Genomic DNA, 20,313 nt, shown 5'->3' with positions numbered 1-20,313 from the left:
GAAAGATGGTTTAAATAGCTTCTGCATCGATTTCTGGAGGTTGAACCTTGAAATAATATCATAATAAAACTTGCATAATCAGGATATATAGTTTACTATGCATCGTTGGAAATCAAGGTCTACGTCATTCTAAAGTGGGTGTTAATTATTGTTATGATTTTTTTTGTTTGTTTTAAGGGAGTGTTAAATTTGGTATGGAGCAATTATTATTTTACAGTAAGTAGTCTTAGAAATGGAAGTATGCAAAAAAAAAAAGATAAATTTATCTAAATAATTACTTATTTTGTATTTATGACAAAGCCATTAAAACCATCTACTACAAAGTACTTCTACTTAAGTTCTAGCGGTTATATATTAACAACTTAACCTTGTGAAATGATCATAAGAAAGTAGTTGGAGTTGACGTGGATAAAATCACTACGAAAATGTCATCAGTTTTGTCGTCGAAGGTAATATTTGTTTCAGCATTGCTAATATAAAATTATCAGTAACTTATATTAATCTTCATTAAACTTTGGGTTAAGTTACCTGTTAACGTTACAACTTACAATGCATCAGTTATTAATAATATTAAGTAATAATATTTAACTATTGCTATTAGAAATGAACGTCCGCGATACACTTATTAAGTTATTTCACGCACTAACGTAGGTAGTACTAGTGGTAGTAGCAGCGAGACTTGAACTGTTGAATAACACGAAGTTGTGCAACTTGACTTGCCTTATATCATGGTGTCAGCAGCGTATGTGCTTATTAATTAATAGTATTAATATTAACTGTTTTAAATGGCTCCTTGAATTGAGAATATTCCTAAGTTTTAACAGGATCAGTGTTATCAGCTTATGGAATCGGTTGTCAATCGGCAGTTTAATTGTGGGATCGATTATTTACTGAAAAATGATGGGTTTAAATGTTTACTTTCTCAAGGACGGATGTGCTAGAATGGCCTTGAAGGACGAAATGGCCTCTTGATGTTGTCTCTATGTTATGTATATCGATTATAGGTTAAAGCAGGTAGTTATATTTATACAAATCACTAGTTAGTTCAAACAATGGAATATTGTATTACTATTACACAAATTTGGTTTTCTTACCTAAAAAAAGATACTGACTAACTTGAGAGCTACTAGGAGTAGGATGATTCCAGGGGTGTAAGGGTTATCTCGTAGTTATAGGAATAGTTTAAGGTTGCTTGACTTTTTATTGTTTTCTCTCTGGTGAAAACAAAGTTGCAAGAAATCATCTTAGCAGAGTTTACAACATTATTGGGGGGTAGGGGTGGAATTAATAGGACAAAGGCCAATGATTTCTTGGTGCTGTATTCTGAAGACAATAAGATGAACTAACAAGTTTAAGATTTGGAAAATACAAGCTAAGTTTTAATTTTATTTTTCTAACATGGAGATTGGCTTATGTAATGAGTTGCTGTCATTAGTAATAGAGCTGCAATTTTCAAGCTAAAATGGGTAATTGATAATTTTTATTTTAAATAAAGGGTGGATTTATGTTGTTGTCATTTTTTATCAAGGGTAAGTATGCAGGGACAACCTTAAAGGACCAAATGGTTCCTTGTTGTCTGTATTAGTGTATGTTGTGTTTATCACATGTTAAAATCCTGGTTTCTCTAGCAAACAAAATGGCTGCATATCCTTGCACATATAATAAGTAATTAGATTTATAACTTCATGGTGTTTCAGTGTAGTAATTGCACTTTTCTCCTCTATTTCTAAATTTACTGCACTATTATGATATTTCCTTCAGAGGTAATGCTTCATTATGCACCTAAATTGTAATCTGTTAAATTTGTGACAGTATTTGTTGTTTTTATCTTTCATAGTGTCATTTTTTAATATTGGCTACACATTAGCTTCTTGTCCTGCACTTTCAGATCTCTTTTTTTGTGTTTGTGTCCAAAGATTTTCTCACATCAGACTATTTTGTTATGTTTTTTTTTATTTTTTATAAAAGACAAAATCTAATACCATTGCTGCTTTTCTGCTGTTGCCATCACTTGTAGGCTCAAATGATCACCATCCTTTCTGTTGTTGAATCCCATGTACAAATACTACAGTCTAGAAATCATCTTTGGCACTTTTCACTAATAGTTCAGTATTATTTCCTGCTCCAGTCTAGTGTGTGTTTGTTTCCAAATTATAGCAACAATATTATTTTTTAGGTGTATATTACAATACAGAATATGATAATAGGCAATAATATCATTATCAATAATTTTTCTGTATGATAAGTAATCTATACAATAATTTATTAATGTTTCAATAATGTAACTTAGTAGTACTAATTACATTGTTTTCCTGTCATCTATAATATAGATCCCTGGTAATAGTATTAAACTGATGACTTAATTTGTTTTCACAATTATGTTTGTGTCAATGCTTTCAAAGGTTTTATGCTATACAGTTTCTGACATTTTTCCATTCTTTATTAGCCTATCCTGTACTCGTACTTCAGAAGTTCTTGCTCATGGAGAGTTAGAATTGGTAAGTTGTATCACACTTTTCGTTGAATATGTTCTTCTTTAGAATAAAAGAATAAATGACGTTGGTGAATTTTCCGACTATTTATGATAGTGTGAAAATAATTTTTTTTTTATGCAAGTTCTTAGATTATGATAGTATGAAAATTATTTTTATGAGTTATTTTGAAATTTATTAAATGCATAAAATGGTTATCGAACTTTGTACTTTTGGTGCATAGTTTATACTTTTCTAATTCTCTTATATACTATTCACTTTACTGGAGGGTTCCACATATGGTATCATATTGAGTAATTTTACGTTTTGTATGTTACAAAACTCGGGTAAAGACCTGACGAGAAATACGAGTCAAAATTTCAATTCCTGTTTGATGCATATTTAGTATTTGCCACAATAGAAGTATTTCTGAACTGGTGGTCCATCACATATCTGTCATCATTAAACAAATTTCTTGTTAATTCTTAGTTCAAGATGGAACGTTTCATCCATCTGAGGTGGGTGATCTACCAGGTTGTGGAATACCAAGATTGCTGTTTCAGATGCTTTTCTCTACATTATCATTCATCTGGCCACCTGTTGCTTCCTTCTTTTTTGTTCACAATGATCAAATCTTTTAGTTCAGGGTCTTTCTTTCAGGTGAGCTACAGCCCCATATGTTTTCAACTGAATCTTGATGACGTTTGCAAGGAAAATGCACTCACTGGACCTGTACTAACACTACTGTATGGATGATTGTCTCGTCTTAGTCCCACCTTATAGATGTCATCTTTTGCTGGAATCTCCCTTCTTCTTCTGTGGGGATTTTTAACGGTTTGTTTGCTAGGTAGACTCGGCCTTCTCCTTTACATTTCCAAGACATAGAGCTATTTGTCAAAGCTCTCATGTCTCCTCTTTCTGTGTGAAAGGTTCTGCCTTTCTTGGGGATTAGAGTCCATTATTCATCTGAGATGCAGCCATTTGTATTGCTTAACCCTCTTGCAATAGGTAAGTCAAAGGGCACATATAACTAACTTTTACAGTTATATTCAAATTTAGTTAAACTACTTTATTATCAATGTGTGCAAATAAACTTGGTATCAAAACATAGTAAATAAACCAAATTATAATATTATATGTTTTAAGTTTCTAATTTGATAAGAAAATAATTTCAAAAATTCTTAATCTCCCCTAATATGAGAATTGTGATATTTGTTCTTTAGGTCTTCTCTCTCCTCTAATTTATTTACCACCCCTCTCTGAAGTATTTAACTTAAATTACTCATCATAATATAGATATTACTAAGGCAAATCCTAATTTTTATAACCTTCAATCTTATTTTTTTACAGTGTCATAAACTATAAATCAAACCCACTTGCTACACCTGCTTATTACATCCTGTCTTTCACAAATTGCCAGTAATTCTCAGACATTTTATACTATAACATTGTTACGACAGCGGAGGTCACGTGACGCTGGTAACACGTCATGAACTTCTAGAAAATTCATGTCTCTTCCTGAAGCCTCGAGTGTTTACTAGATGTACGGTATTCTTGTATATAAGGCCGCCAAGAACTGATGGCAACAATGTAATTGAACTGCAGACAGAGAGAGACTGACGATTGAGTCGAGCACGTGAGTCGTTTGTTGCGTTTGTTATAGCGTGACTGTGGAAATTAAGTGTATTGCAAAGTTGTATTCAGAAAGAATAAACCAGTTTTATTTAAGAAAAGACTTGTGTCACTAAAGTTTCATCGGAAAGAAATTATACGGGAAATTAACTAACGACCAGAGACATAACAACATTTTAACCAATAGAAAGGCAAAGTATTAATATATCAAATGACATATAATGTTATTTTGTTTTCGGTACAGAGTATTCTCAATTTCATCACTTGTAATGGATGGTTTACATTTAAATAAGGTATGGGTTGGCTTGCTTGCAAGGGATATTAACTCAGTTATAAGGAAAGTCTTGAACTAGGAGTAGTTACTGGTGAGGGTTCGGATAAACAAGCAAAACAAAATTAAGATTTAGAAAAAAGTTTAGCATAGGAAATGAGTATATAAGTAGTTATAAAGGCAGGCTTAATTGTTACTATTGTAATGCTAGAAGTACAAGAAATATAATAAATGCCCTTAGAGCACTGGTAGGAATGGAGAATTTTGATATAATTGGAATAACTAAAACATGGTTAAATGTAGATGATTTTAATGACAGAAATTTTGTTGAAATACATGGTAATAGGTTATTTAATAGTGATAAATTACTAAAGAGAGTGTGGGAGTGGCTTTATATGTTAAATGCGAGTTACATCCTGTTGAAGTTGAGGATATCAAAAGTTATGGCAAGGAAATTGAATCCATTTGGATTTTTATTACTGGATATAAATGAAAAGTCTTTTAGTGGAAATGTTTTACAGATCACTAGATGATACTGATGAAATTAATGAGAAACTTTACAGTGAGATTAAGATTTCAGTTGTTAATGAGGTTATAATTATGGATGATATTAATTTCAGGCATATAGATTTGGAAATGTTAGTCAAACTATGAGAGAGAAAGGTACTTGGAAACTGTTCAAGATGGTTTTTTCACCAATTGGTCAAGGAAGCTTTTAGAAACAATATATTTTTGAATTGTTGTTAGAGTCTAATATTGAAATTGCTCAGAGGGTTGAAATTAGGGAACATCTGGGTGCAAGTGATCATTGCTCTATTAGGTTTTGCTGCAAATGGAGATCAGGATAATGGTATTTTGGTTACAAGTTTTAAAAAAGAAAATTTTGAAAGGATGCAAAAAGAATTATCTGTTGTGAATTGGGTAGCTGAGTTATTTGGAGGCAGTGATCAAATGTTGAAAATTTTGAAAGATAAATTTTTAAACATTCAAGATAAACATATTCCTTATAGAAAGAAAATAGTGGCTGAAAGTAAAAAAAAAACAGGTTGGTTCACAAAGGGTATAAGGGATAAAATTAATGAAAAGCAATGCACCACAACTTTAAGAAATTAAAATTGATGGAAAATTTAGAAGACCAAGAAAGTTGTTCAAACAGGAAATTAGTACATCAAAAAGGATGTATGGAAAACGGTTGGCTTAAAATGTAAAAATTAAGAGGAAGGATTTCTTTTGATACATTAAGGGTAAATAAGATATTAGGATTGGTGTAGGACCTTTGAGGGATGATAAAGGAAGGCTTGTATCTAATGATTATGAAGTGGCTGGGTTATTAAATTCTGCTATTTTTCTTCAGTTTTTACTAATGAAGTTTTAAGCAATATTCCTCATCTTGAACAGTTGATAGATGTAAACAAGATGATCAAATAATTTCTGAGTTTATTAAGAGATTTTGGAAAATTGAAAGAATGATAGAGCTCCTGGGACAGGTAATATTTCCATAATATTATTGAAAGAGGTTAAGGATTGGATATTTGCACCACTTTCTATTATTTTTAACAGTTGTCCAAGAGGACTAAAAACTTCCTCGACCTTAAACTCCCAAGTTGTCCAACAGTGACTGGCACACTGAAACAGACCCTTACTGAAAACAGCATCACAGTCTACTGTACACTTATCCGTGCCCACGTAATGTTGCTTCAAATCCTTGATCAAAATCATCCATAAATTCCCTAATTAGAAATTTGAAAGTTTGAACCCCCACAAAAATGGCATTTGGTCCATTTTGTTGGTTAATAAAGATTGTATTTTGTACAAGAGAAACTTTGATACAATCTGCCAAAAGGGGCTGAAAATGTTAGGTAAGGTTTGTTCTTGTGATTGGCTAATAATGCTGTTTTAGTTGATAAACGTTCTATCATGGACAAACTGCACCTCTATGCTGTTTTATGCACATGAATTCTGTGTGGAGTTCATTATGAATGGTTATGTTAGTTACATTATCATATGTTGTATTGTGTGATGTTTATATGGGCAGGCAGGAATTCACAACAAAAATGACATGAATATTTAGTGAGCTTAATTTCTAGTACAGATGCTTACAACAATATAACTAATGTGGTTGTCTCAGCTTTTTACTGACAAACCTTCAATAGGAACTAAAATGATCAAATATACAAAATCAAACTCAGAATTTTCATTGTTAGGTATCACAACTGAAACACAAGCCACATTTTGATTACACACATATAGGCCTAAGGCTAATGCTAGACCAACATGACCAATCAAGTCTAGGAAATACAGAAGACCTAGCTCCAATGAGAAAAGTGAGAAAGACCATGAATTAAACAGAGCATAATAATGATAACTGCAAAAAAAAAAAATTATGAAAGTTTTGATCAGTACAAAACAGAATAGCAATAAATAAAATAAGGCATGTTTTGCCTCTCTCTCTTGGTCAATACAAGCTACGAGTATGAAGAACAATACATATCTGTGGTGTGTTTGTGTACACATGCAGCGCCTAGGCATTGTGTGCATATTACAGTATAGTAGTATGTGTGAGAGTACCAATGCAAGTCTAGTCTTACTACAGACTGTACTTTACTGTACTCAACAGGCAGGCCAGGCTGGTTAGAATAAGAACATTGAGCTTGACTGGCCAAGATTGCTGTTCTGTTATTGACTGTTAATATCCTTAAGATACTATGTAACATTAGCCTTGTTTGGGCTTATTTTTTCCAATGCAACAAAACTTCCTGGAAAATATTGTGTCAAAAATTAGTTGAATAAAGATGCAAATTTGCCAACTAAACATTCTTGTAATTGGGTCTTTGTGCATCAATATTGTTGTAATTGGATCTTTTTTTTGAAGATTTATGTTTGTTTTTTCAACAACCAATACAGTTTTCCAGAAAACCTCTAATATAAGTCAAGTTGTCCAAAGGATAACCTGAAAATTTCCTTAAAATCAAGCCCTATTGAATAGTGAGCAGGTGCCAGAGGATTGGAAGTTGGCTAATATTACTTCTCTTTTCAAGGGAGGTGATAAAACTTGTCCCAGTAATTATAGGCCTATTAGTCTTACATCAGTTGCAGGAAAAGTCTGATAAAATATGGTTTGCAAAGTCATTTTACAAAGTTTAGGATTTTATTGGATAGTCAACATGGTTTCACTAAGAGAAATCTTGCCTTAAAAACCTTTTGACATTCTTTGAAAAGGTTACTGCTTATGTAGATGAGGGTAAAGATGTGGATTTGGTTTATCTAGATTTTCATAAAGCATTTGAAAAGGTGCCAAATAAAAGTCTTGTAAAAAAAAAAAACAAATCTCTCAAGGTGTGGGGAATAGGTTGGCTCATTGGATAGAAAACTGCTCCAGTCTTTTATAGCCCGCTCAATTACCCTTGGCAATATATGTCTCATGATACTCTCCACTTATGTTGATGCACCCTCTATCCTGGTACTGTATGTAAGCACCTCATTCAGATAACCTTATCACTTTTTCTAGACTGATACTACCCAGTCCTAACACCGGCTCTTAGTGGGGAGGAAGGGCAGGAGAGTGTCAGTAGAGGTAAGTATGATTAGAAATACATTTTCAATTTAGGAAAATGTTAGCTTCCAAAACATACATACTCCACTCCCACTTAAAACTAGAATCCCACATTGAGAAGGTGGAGGGGCCAATGAGGACAATGTCCATACAGAAAGCATCTGCATAGATCATGGGTGTACCAAGCTAAGAGTGGTAACCAAGTGGGGGAAATGCGCTACATCCACAACAGGTATGCTCTTCACCCTGAACTTAGTTCCTGTATCAAGGGTGGAAATGTACATGAGTAATTACCACTATAGGCCAGCTCCAACCAGATAGCAAGGTTCCACCTCTTGGCATTGGAATTAAGGGATATTGGTCCCTATATCCCACATCGGTGGCTAGGGCAATTGGATTGCAACATTATATATAGATATACTTTTGATTGGATCCCAACTTGTAGCCATAGTGATGCTCTCCAAACCACAGGAATCATGATGAGAAAGCAAGCAACACTGAAGTGGACAAACCCTTCTCCTCCACTTGAAGAAGCTCAAAAGACAACACCCCAGGCTTGGAATAATGGGATCATGTATGCCTTACTCAACCAAAAGAACAGTACTCATCTGGTCTGGAATTATGAACATTCATCCTTACTCTCCATCCGAGTGGGAATTATGGGGAGGATGTGGAACAACTGTGCTCAACCAAGGACCCAGGATGGGACCACTCCCTATTTGGAATTACAAGGAGATAGTGGGCCTCCTTCCAGGAATAATATACTGAACCGATATTGATCAAAAAGAAGGGCCACACACATCCCAACCAGATAGCAGAGCATCAAATATGAACCACTATTCTGAGTATGCTCCCATGTTGGCAGGATCCCCCTTAGCTTTACTAGTGATAGACCATGAGTGGTGGTCCAGCATAGTAAGATAATACCACTTGATGAGCTACTAGATGGTCTTATGGAACAATTCATTTCTACAGAGCCTGTTCCAACCAGTAGTAATTACAGTGAAATAGTGATTGCTAGTGTGCTAGTGCAGAATTGGTTTGATAAAATCACACCTGTCTGGCCACAGAGTGGGATCCTGTGAAAACAAGGTAAGGGACCTTGAAAGGTAGAAATAAAAATACTTACCCCTCTGGATAACCTAGCAGGAATAGTTAAGATAGCTACAAGGTGTAGGCAAAAACCCTCAGATGAAGAGACTGCCAGATCAAACAAATAATGTAAGATAAAGGAATTGGGGCTGATTCACATACCAGTCTGCACAGTGACGTCCAGCAAGTAATTTGACTGGGCTGCTAAGGGCATAGGAAAGAGAAATCTGATTAGATGTGACTCACAGAAGATACCTTGCCTTGAAAGAGAGCCCAGAATAGTGTTGTCTAATATCTCTAAAGGAATAAGTGTAGGCAACAAAATTTCAAGACCCTCCCTGTACATGACCACTATCAAAATTTGATTGAACATAGAGAGAAAGAGTGAGCAGATGAATTGCAGAAAAGGATTGAACCACGTTCCTGTCTGACAGAGTGTTGGGTAAGAAGATCTTGACTGAGGACATAGTGAGAATGAGAAGGTGGTTTGTGGACAGATAGTACAAATCACTCCAACTGGTGATGTCCGTAGGTCAGCAGCCACGAAAAATAAACCTGTAGGTAAAGGGGATACATGGCACATAAGAGTCGGGTCACAAACAGGTGTAGAGAAAGAACATATAACCTGAATCTGTCTGTAAGGTAACTAGGATGTTTATTTGGGATCAAGTACCAAAAACAATGAGGAATCTGGAGAGTATTGGGAACTCAAAAACGTGTAGTTGCGATAATTGAATGGTAGCCGATAAGGCTGCCATAAACAATGGCAATTGTGGAAGATTCAAAAACCTCTGTCAAAGAATTAAGTAAAAAAAGAAAAGTTATGATTGACACCACTGATTGAAAATGGTTCAATCTCCTCTCAATACAACACTGCCGATATGCATATCATTAACTTTGAGAAAAAGTAACTTTTGGACTAAGCAGAAACTGAGCCCAATACATGTCAGCCTTAGAAATTAAACTCCACTGCTGTGTGAAAGATAGCATAACCTCTAAGCCAGAAGCATGGACTTCTGGATAGCTGGGTGCACCATATCCAATCATGTATGCCTCCATAAAGAGAGTACGAGAAGTGGAAGAGTTGGACACACCAGAAGAGACCACAGAAGCAGAAAACTTGGGTGCAGCTGCCAATCTAGTGTAATCAACAGGATCTGACAATGGGTTGGAACAAATCAAATTTTGTACCCTGGATAACATATGAAGTGGAGAGAAGGTTGAGGGGGGGAGGAAGTAATCCCATCCTGTCAAGATGGAAAGCATCTATTGCCAAGGCCCAAATATGAGGTACTGGAGACCAATTTAGTAGTTCAGTAGTTGGGTGATCCAATGAGAGGCCAACCCACCAATTTGAGTTGCAAAATGAGAGGCAATCCAACTGAACCTTGTGATTCAACATCTATTCTGTCAGGAGAATCTTTTTGGATTGAAACAATGGACCTATTACCACAGGAAAGCTAGAAGAGTGATAAGATAAGACTAGTCCTGAGAAAGGAGGTCCAAAATTCCAAAATAAGGAGCCTTGGATCACATGCCTCCTTGATGAAAAACTTATACACCACTGCGGAATACTCAGAGTGAAGCCTGATGATTTACCCCTTAAGAAGCCCAGACTATGAGACCTTCCTTGTAGAAGAGCAAGAAGGACAATGACATGGACGATGAGGATTCCCTACACAGACTCTGGAATTCCTGAATGATGGTATATGTACCCCCATCCATATGTACATAATTGTATATATAACTGAAGTGTGACCGTATTTTACAAAATACTAGTTCACTAAAACACAGCCAAGACAGGTTACTTTGTAAAGGTCAGAATTAAACTCTTGTATACAATAACAATAACTAACATGAGTGCACGTGCACCGCATCATTGTAACTTCTGTAATGTTAGCCAGGCATGGCTGAAAGGTCAATATAATAAATATCTATAAATGTATAATGTTATGACATTTATGCTTTTTAGACTAAACATATGTGTTTTCAAGTTATAATTTTTAGTCATTGTAGAACAAAAAAAAAGCAAAAACAAATCTTTTATGGTGGTTACAAGATTGGTCAAATCTGCTGAACCTGTACAGAGATTCAATAGTGAAAATAAGAGATAAAATATAAAGTTTTTTCTTAAAAAAATGTTTGATAATGATATGGAGGTTATAAATATATTGCATGTGAAATTTGAAAATTTTCTGATGCATAAAAGTAATTTTAATCTTAAAATGAAAATTACTTTGCATGTTTGATAAGCAACATGCAAAAAAAAAAAAGGCACGAGAAAAACATTGCTTTACAAACCTTAAGACTTAATATAAAAAAAAATTATATTTTGGGTATGAAAGCACAATGCAATGTTTACTTATAATGTGCCAGATTTCATGAACATATGCTTACTAATTTAAAAGCGATAGAATGAAAACTATGACAAGCACAAAATTGTTACGAGGTCAGACTGAGGGACCAAGCCGGTGCTGAAAGAGTTAACTCTTGGCAAATAAATTGTCATTGATAGTTTGTGGCATTTAGTCATTAGATTTTACCTGAGTGATCTTTATGTGGAACATGGTGTTGCTAAGTTGACATGTAACTTCATTGAAATAATGATTTCTGATACAAGACCTTGCTTCTTCTCACATAATAGCTTTTCTCATTCAGTGCTTAACAACTGAGTTAAACAACTTAATTAGTTGTTTCTGCTTTGTTTTCTAGTTAACCTCGTATTACTGTCAGTTGTTAATTTTGTATCCACTCTCAATTGAATTATGCATTCTGAATTTCAAATCACCACTTCTACTGCACCTCAACTTGCAGTTTCTCAGACTTAAGGCTCCACACTTTTGGCTAAATAGGTCGTGAATTGGAGTGCATTATACAGCCTGAGGTGTCTCTTGATACCAGACCAGATAATTGTTTTTCTGGTGAACCTGGACAGACCTTGCATAGGGCCTCCTATTCAGCTGAAGACCCTACATTATGCTATTATTTGCATATACATGTTAACCAAGCCTGACTAGAAATGTCTCGCAGAAACAAACATTTGGCCCCATTCACTCTGAACTTGAGGAGGGTTGGTTGCCTCTGTTGTCCCCCTACTCCCCATAATACACCCCTGGAATGTCCACTTACTAGGCTTATGTTAGTCTAGACAGTGAGTCTATATAACATGCACCATTAGTTATAAAACCATGCTCACTGTTTTGGGACTGTTTGCAAGGTATTTTTAGACCTTCTAAAATGTCTAAATAAAGTGCTGTGTTGTGATTGATTAGTTCACAGGTTTATCTTAGTTTGTATAATGTACACCATTAGTTAGAAATTCATGCTCACTGTTTTGGGACTGTTTGGAAGTTATTTTTAGGCCTTCTAAAATGTCTAAATAAAGTGCTGTGTTGTGATTGATTAGTTCACAGGTTTATGTTAGTTTGTATAATGTACACCATTAGTTAGAAATTCATGCTCACTGTTTTGGGACTGTTTGCAAGGTATTTTTAGACCTTCTAAAATGTCTAAATAAAGTGCTGTGTTGTGATTGATTAGTTCACAGGTTTATCTTAGTTTGTATAATGTACACCATTAGTTATAAGTTCATGCTCACTGTTTTGGGACTGTTTGCAAGTTATTTTTAGACCTTCTGAAATGCCTCAATAAAGTTCTGTGTTGTGATTGATGTCAAATTCACTAACTTTCGAACAGGTCAGCACAAACTGTAAGCTTGTACTTAACACCAGTTTTTATGATACAAAAATGAAAAAGTTGAAAGAAATTATGACAAAATATATTCTTTTAGTTAAGCCTTCAGGACAGCTTTTTATGTCAGATGGAAAATTTTTAGTTAAGCCTTCAGGACAGCTTTTTATGTCAGATGGAAAATTTTTATTAAAAAGTATCCACTCAATGAGTTTAGACTTTTAAATTCCAATTATTACTTAAGTTTAGAACAAAACATGTATAGGAAACCAGAATTACTTAGAGTTAATAAAAATTTTCCATCTGACATAAAAAGCTGTCCTGAAGGCGAGTGACGTCAAGATCAGTTGACTTATTACACTTGTAATACTAAATCTTCTAGAATTTTCTTCTGTGTATGTTCCTCTTGCGAAGGAGGTCTTAAATGTAAACTTATCTTGAATCCTTTACTTAAAATATGTTTAGCCATCAGTGTTGATATGAAATTTATGTGATTGCAATACATGTTTTAGGAAAGCACAGATTAAAACAGACTAAGATAAAAAATTGGGGGCTTGCAGAACATAGAGAGTTTGTGTATTAGACTTGATATTTGGCCTGAATGGAGATGGTCAGGTGATTACATATATGAACAAGAACTTTGATGACTACTTTTGATAATCTATACAGAAATGTCTATATCATTCACATCACCATGTCAGTTATTGATTGTAAGCAGTTGATTCAATTTCTGACCTCATGCTATTAGTTATTTAAATTAATTTTAAAGGGTGAACTTGTACATACAGTGTCTATTCATTGTTAACAAGATTCAGCCTTGAACAGCTTTACTTTAAAGGTTTTTTCAATGATGTTCCGTTCTATTCCACTTGTGAAGTAATTAAAAAAAACTGTATATTTTACAGCACTTGCCTTGAAAGGAATTGAATATGAGTATCGACCAGTGAACCTTATTAAAGCTGGAGGTGAACAGGTATGATTCATTTATTATGTATTTAAGTTTTCAACTTATGAAGAAGATTTGATATAGTTAGGTTTGGTTTATGATATTTACCTTCCTACTTAGTATTCTTCAGCCTGAAATGTATTTTCTAAGCACAAGTATAGTAGCAGTTTTTAATCTATGTGACTACTTTATTTCACAATTCAGAGTTGTGCAGCATAACTTACTAGTAATCAGGCACATTGTTTCCTTTTGTTACATTATGTTACTGAAAATGCTACAAGCCACCTTTATGTGTAATAAAAACTAATTCAAATCAGGTAGACTTGCATCTGAATTACTACTAGCTTTCCTTATTGGGTTACTGTCAAAACCATGTGACTTATTAAAGCTCAGAGTGTCCTAGACACAATGCAGTTTACCCAGAATTTTCCAATCATTTTACCTTACATGTGACTTCTTTTGTGAACTTGTATAAACTCTGCTTTCCAGCCATAATTCAGATTTTCTTGCTGAAAGTTGTTAACATTGTGTGATCTCATTCTTGTTATGGATTCTGAAGTACAAGTCAATCTTGAAGCTAATACTCTAGTCAATGATTCATGTAGTGCTTCTTCTAATGTTTCTATCAAAGATGGAAATCCTGCTGCTTCTTTTGAAACATCACTCCTATAGTCTTCCCTTAACATGCAGGAAGTTTCCATGGTGTAGCAGCACTGTTAGAGTCTATCAACAAGCATATATGGGCCATTAAGTCTTATGTGTTTCTCTGGTTTCAGGATCTTTTTGATGCCAAATTAACTGGTATCAGCCACTTTTTTTCTTTCCATGAACAAGCTTGTCTTTTACACAGGTTTTTTCATCTTCATCTGCGGAACCGGATTTGCTAGTCATACCTTGTCGTGAAGATGATTCTGTTGAACCTATATCTGTTTGTTTCTCTGAAATACAACATTTTAATTATTGAGCCATTTTCTGTTATACCTTGTCATTTCTTGTCCTGATGATGATTCTGTTGAACTTGTATCTCTGTTTCTCAGGGATGTAACATTTTAATTATTGAGCCATTATCTGTTATACCTGAAAGTTCTAGTGTTTCATTACAAGATTTTATTTTAGAATCTTTATTTATTCCTCTTTCTTCTGACATTTGGGTTATGGCTGAAGCATTTAGAAATTGCTACAATTTTGCAATTACCTCAAATATCTCACTTTTGTGGCCTTTTGTTTATTAATTTGATATCTGAAACTTGAAATCCTCAGTTTTTTTTATTATTATTAAAGAATTGGGTAGGTCTACTATCCTTGGCACTATTTTGTATTTGTCATTATTTCTGGTCATCATCCTACTTTTGTGTGTCCAGTAAGTATTAGCCTCCTGCATTATCTACTCCTTCCTCTACTGCATCTCATTTTTTTTCACTCCTTTTGAGTTGCAAAGCATAGAAGTAAGCAAGGTGGGCCTTCTTGACCCAAGCAATGATTTTCTTCCTTTCCAAGCTGTCCCTACTTTTTTGTCTTTTGGGAGTTGTCTTGGATCATTTGTTCAGCTGTGGGATCCTTGGGTTCATCAGTTTTTTCAGTTTGACTTTTTATCAATTTTCATTACCATCCACTACTTTCATCTGATCCAGTTTGTATTAAAACTTTTGATCAGGAAGTTTGGATCTCCTACAGAAAAGGACCATTGAAATAGTGCACCACACTTTTCCATGTTTTTACTCTTGTTTCTTTTATAGTGCCAATAAAATGTAATAGATCTTTCCCTCCTCAATTGTTACCTGGACATTTTTCATTTCAAGGGAGAAAAAGTAACTACTTTATGAAAATTACTTCTTCAATGTCTTTTATGTAAGAAGCTGAAGACAGACCAGAAGAGAGGGTCATAAACTATAATAAGCCATTCCCCAATGGTAAAAGCATAGAAAGTAGTCGAGAAGATGGATTAATAGACATGTAGATAAGTATCTTTGATATCCACTCTCATTATCCTCACATACATAGTTAAAGCCTTTTTTGGTCTTTTACACACACTTAATATCAATTTTCATTATTAAATTGACAGTTTTCTAATTAAAGATCAAACGTAACTCCTGTCATTCACTCGCTTCATAACAACCATCCAGTTAGCTTCATCTCTGGGATTGATTATCTACAATTCCAAGTTATAATATACTATAGTACGTTCTGTATAGTAACATACTATACTATAATATGTTACTATACAGAACGATGAAGTTATCATAAGAGTTACTAACAGAAGTTATCAAAAGAGTTACTAACAGAAGTTATCGTAAGAGATACTTACCTGCAGAAGCCACCACCACAACCACAGTGAAAACTGGTTGCAACAGGCTTATCTTTCCAGGGATGCAGATGGGAAAGTGACGACCTGGCAAACAGTTATACTGAGAAAGTAACGGGAAGTTGTGCTGCGTCAATCCCATGATAATTTAACAGGAGGACATCTCAGAGTTAAAAAGACATTGAGTCACCTGTGACAGAGATTTTACTGGATAGATATGAGGCAAGATGTTAGCTTCATCTCTGGGATTGATTATCTACAATTCCAAGTTTCAACTTGTACCAGCTCATTAGTTGGTGCATCTGGAATTTTGGATAAACACATTTCAAGGAATTTCACCTTTTTCCTTTGGCTTTGCAATCCCTAGAGGCTTGGATGCACCTACATCTATCATCTACTTAATATGCTAAAGATGTCCACTCTGCTTTGGGAACAATAATTTGTTTTTAGGAGGTGATTTCTTTGACTTACATAAGACATCTTTCCTCTCAATTGTACCTGTCTTCAAACCTGTTATGTCAGAAAATTTCCCTCTGTCACATTGGTTTTGATTGTCTTCAGTTTTGGCTAAATTGAGAATTTAGTGCTGCAGATACCTTTTTTCTTCCACCTCATACAGATCTTCACAAGTGCCTCTTTCAAGGTGCTATTTTGTGAGACTATTATCTTTCACGCTCTTGATATCCTCAGAAAAAGAATCTTACATTAATCTATTGAAACTCTTGGCAGTTCAGCAGGCTTATGAAAAGTTCCAGCCCTTGCTACACAACTGTTGTGTTTTAATTTATAGAGACAATTCTTCAGTGATGGCATATATTAACAATCAGGGAGGAACTTGATCTTGCAGCTAGAGCTAGGTGATTAGTGTGATTTGCTTATCAATTAATCATTGGACTTATTAATTGATTGTTCTCACATGAAACTGATCTTCCTAGTTCCAAAATGCACATACCTCCTCTCACACTTACAGCTATTACTCAACTGCCAGGGTTTCTTCCTTTGCCCATCTAAGCATTGGTCCAGAATCTACGTACAGATGACAAGGCTTCCCTATGCAATGTTTTACTCCTTCCTTTTTTAGGGGAAATCAGCGAGTTTCACTCTGACAATTCCATGGTGGTGTCTTGTGTTTATCATTGAGGAGATACTTGGTCCAGGGCTCCTTGTTTTCGAATCTTTGACCTCCTTTCTCGGAACCATTCCTATCGTATCACACTACTAACTTGCCATGTTTTATGGGTGATGCCTGCAGTAACAGGTCAATTGTTTCAATCCATACAGATTCTTCTGACAGAATAGATTCTGCATTGCAAGGTTCTGTTGGATTGGCTCTAATTAGGTAACTCTGATTTGGAGGTTGGACTTTCATTGGATCACCCAACTACTGGCAATTTTGTTTCCAGTACCTCACCTTTGGGCTTTAGCAATGGATGCGTTCCATCAGAACAGGATGGAATTACAACTCTAGGCCTTCCCCCTCCCCAGTTCATATGTTACCCATGGTATTAAATATGATTTGTTCCAACCAATTATTGAGTCCTGTTGATAGCACCAGATTGGCAGCTCCACCCTGGTTTCTGCTTCTGCAGTACCTTCTGGAGTGTTCACCTCTTCCACTTCTGCTTAGGCATCTCTGTAGAGGCAGCCATAATCTAACATGGTACACCCTGCTACCAGAAGCTCAAGCTTCAGGAATAGAGGTTATGCAGTATTTTGCATACATCAGGGTTTAATTTTTCAAGGTTGCCATGTATCTGTCTCAGCATTTGCTTTAGTCCCAACATTTATCAACGTAAATGACATGCATATCAGCAATGGTGTATTGAAAGGAGGTTGAATCCACTTTGCTTAGAAGTGCTAGCCATAAATCGTTTTTTAGTCTTGCTCTTTGGCTAGGATTGTTGCAACTTCCACTATTGCTCTGTTTGAGCTGGCCTTATTGACTACTGTTCAATACTCACGACTAAATATGCTTTGAGTCCCCAGTACTCTCCAGATTCCTCAAGTCGCTTTGGGCCCTTGGTCTCAAATGACCATTCCAGTTACATAACAGGTATATTAAGGTTACGTTACATGCCCTTTCTCAACACCTGTATGTGACCTGATTCTCATATGCCATGTATCCCTTCTACCTTAAGGTTTATTTTTCATTGCTGCTGACCTACAGACATCATAGGGTTTGGTCTGTTTGTCCACAGACCTCTTTTTTATTCTATCTATATCCTCACTGGTACTTCTTACCCAAGACACTGTCAGACAAGGAAGGGGATAAATCCTTTTCACTGATTCATCTGATCACTGTTTGTTACTTCTATGTCCGATCAGATTTCGATCATTGTTATATTCAGTGAGGGTTTTGAAGGTTTTGTTGCCTGCACTAATGCCTTTAGAGATGCTAGACAATGACATTTTATTTTGGAGCCTCTTTTAAGTTGAGGAATTTTTATGTGAGGCATGTCTAATTAGATTTGTCACACTTCTAGGTCCTTAACGGCCCAGTCAAATTGACCGCTGTAGAGCATTGTTGGGACTGGTATGTGGAGCTCCCCCAATACTTTTATCTCACATTATTTACATGATCTAGCAGTATCTTCATCTGAGGGTTTTTGCCTACCCCCAGTAGCTATCTTAACCACCTCCACTAGATTATACAGAGTGGTGAGTATTTTCATTGCTTCCTTTCAGGGTCCCTTACCTTGTTTTCACAGGATCCCACTCTGTGGTGAGTGTTGCCCAGGCAGGTGTGCTTTTATCATACCAATTCTGCACAAGCAACCACTAATTCAATATACAGGTTGCAACAGGCTATGTAGAAATGAGGTGTTCCATAAGATCACCTAGAGGCTGACCATGTGATATTACTGTAATATGCTGGACCGCCACTCATGGACTCGTGAGTAAAGCATAAGGGGATCCTGCAAATCCCTGCTGATCATTAGATTGAATAAATCAGAGTAGGTTTGCTTTTAAAAATTTAGGGAACTTGGTTCACCTATTACATTGTTTCCAGAGTACTGTTCCTCAGGGAGTCCTTACCACATTCAGTTTCCAGTCACTGGGGTGATGGAGAGAGGCTTTTGCTCCAAAGTATTAGAGAGAATCCCTCCACTCTTAGAGAAGAGGGGAAAGTTGGGGGCCCTCCTACCCAAATCCCTGGATGTTTTTTCCTAGATGTCGATAGGAGTGGCACTAGCCTATGTGGAAGCCTACTCGTAATACAGGTTCAGATTTGATGCTCAGCTATTTGGTTGGGTTGAGCATGGCCCTTCTTTTTGATCAATATTGGTTCAATACATTGTTCATGGAAGAAGGTCCATTGTCTCCTCGTAATTCTGAATGCAGAGTGGTCCCATCCTGGGACCTTGGATGAACACAGTTGTTCCACGTCTTCCCAATACTTCTGGAGGCAAGTGGAATTTACCTTGCCCACACGGTTGGGGAGTGAGGATGAGTGTTCATAATTCCAGACCGGATGAGTTCTGTTTCCTTGGGTTGATTAAGACATACACGATCCCATCAATCCGAGCCTGGTGTGTTGCCGTTTGGACTTCTTCAGGTTAAGGAGAAGGTTTGTTTAATTCAGTGTTGCTTACTTTCTCGTCATGATTCCGGTGGCTTGAAACTCATCGCTCTGTGGCTACTGGTTGGAATCCATTCATATGTATATACATATATAGATTAGTCCAATTGCCCTAGCCACCAATGTGGGATATAGGTACCATGGCCCTATAATTCCAACCCCGATTATCTAACCGTGGCTATCTGGTTGTGCCCTGGCAAATAGTTATGACAATTCATGTAAAATTACACCCACAGTACATGAATTAAGTTCCAGTTGAAGAGCATACCAGTTCTGGATGTAGTACAGTTCCACCACTAGGGTGCCAATCTTCTATTGACACACCCATGATCTAGGCAGATGCTTTCTGTATGGATAATGCCCTCACCATCCCCTCCACTTTATGGGATTGAGTCAGACTTGAAAAAGTGGTAACATTATCTGAATGAGGTGCTTATATACAGTACTAGGATGAAGGTGTAGTGTGTCACTAGACAAATATCGCCAAGGAAAATTAAGTGGTGTATAAAAGACTGGAGCAGGCGAGAAAAAAATCGGACCAATTTTTAGATGGGCAAAAGAAGAAACCCTAGTAGTTGAGTAATAGCTGCAAGTGTGAGTGAAAGTAAGTATTATTGGAAATGCATTTTTGACTTAAGGAAATAACCATCAGGCTGTTTTGATATCTTTAAAGACATTTTCTAACTATCCTTCACATAATTTGATACAAATCTTCATGTACAACAATTTAGGATTAAGTTACTTTTTTAATCCTAAACATTTGGATATTAAATATT

At 35.7% G+C, this 20,313-nt stretch overlaps 1 protein-coding gene across 5 annotated transcripts in view; it reads left to right on the top strand.

Annotated features, from left to right (window-relative positions):
* Positions 1–306: 306 nt before the first annotated feature.
* LOC106471206 (maleylacetoacetate isomerase-like) overlaps positions 307–20,313 on the top strand; it is a 39,031-nt gene continuing 19,024 nt past the window's right edge. Inside the window, exons 1-4 of one of the 5 annotated variants that reach the window (XM_022399832.1) lie at positions 406–449; positions 2,447–2,498; positions 3,132–3,479; positions 13,615–13,682. In XM_022399832.1, coding sequence (XP_022255540.1) covers positions 3,443–3,479; positions 13,615–13,682 — 105 coding nt within the window. In that variant the 5' untranslated portion in view covers positions 406–449; positions 2,447–2,498; positions 3,132–3,442. Of the gene's footprint in view, positions 450–651; positions 1,015–1,730; positions 1,764–2,446; positions 2,499–3,131; positions 3,480–13,614; positions 13,683–20,313 lie in introns of those variants that run through there. The other 4 variants (XM_022399833.1, XM_013931796.2, XM_022399829.1 and 1 more) reach the window with 4 other exon arrangements.

Source organism: Limulus polyphemus, unplaced genomic scaffold (assembly GCF_000517525.1).
Source record: "Limulus polyphemus unplaced genomic scaffold, Limulus_polyphemus-2.1.2 Scaffold4471, whole genome shotgun sequence".
Lineage (NCBI taxonomy): Eukaryota > Metazoa > Arthropoda > Merostomata > Xiphosura > Limulidae > Limulus > Limulus polyphemus.
This window is presented reverse-complemented; position numbering and strand designations above follow the sequence as displayed.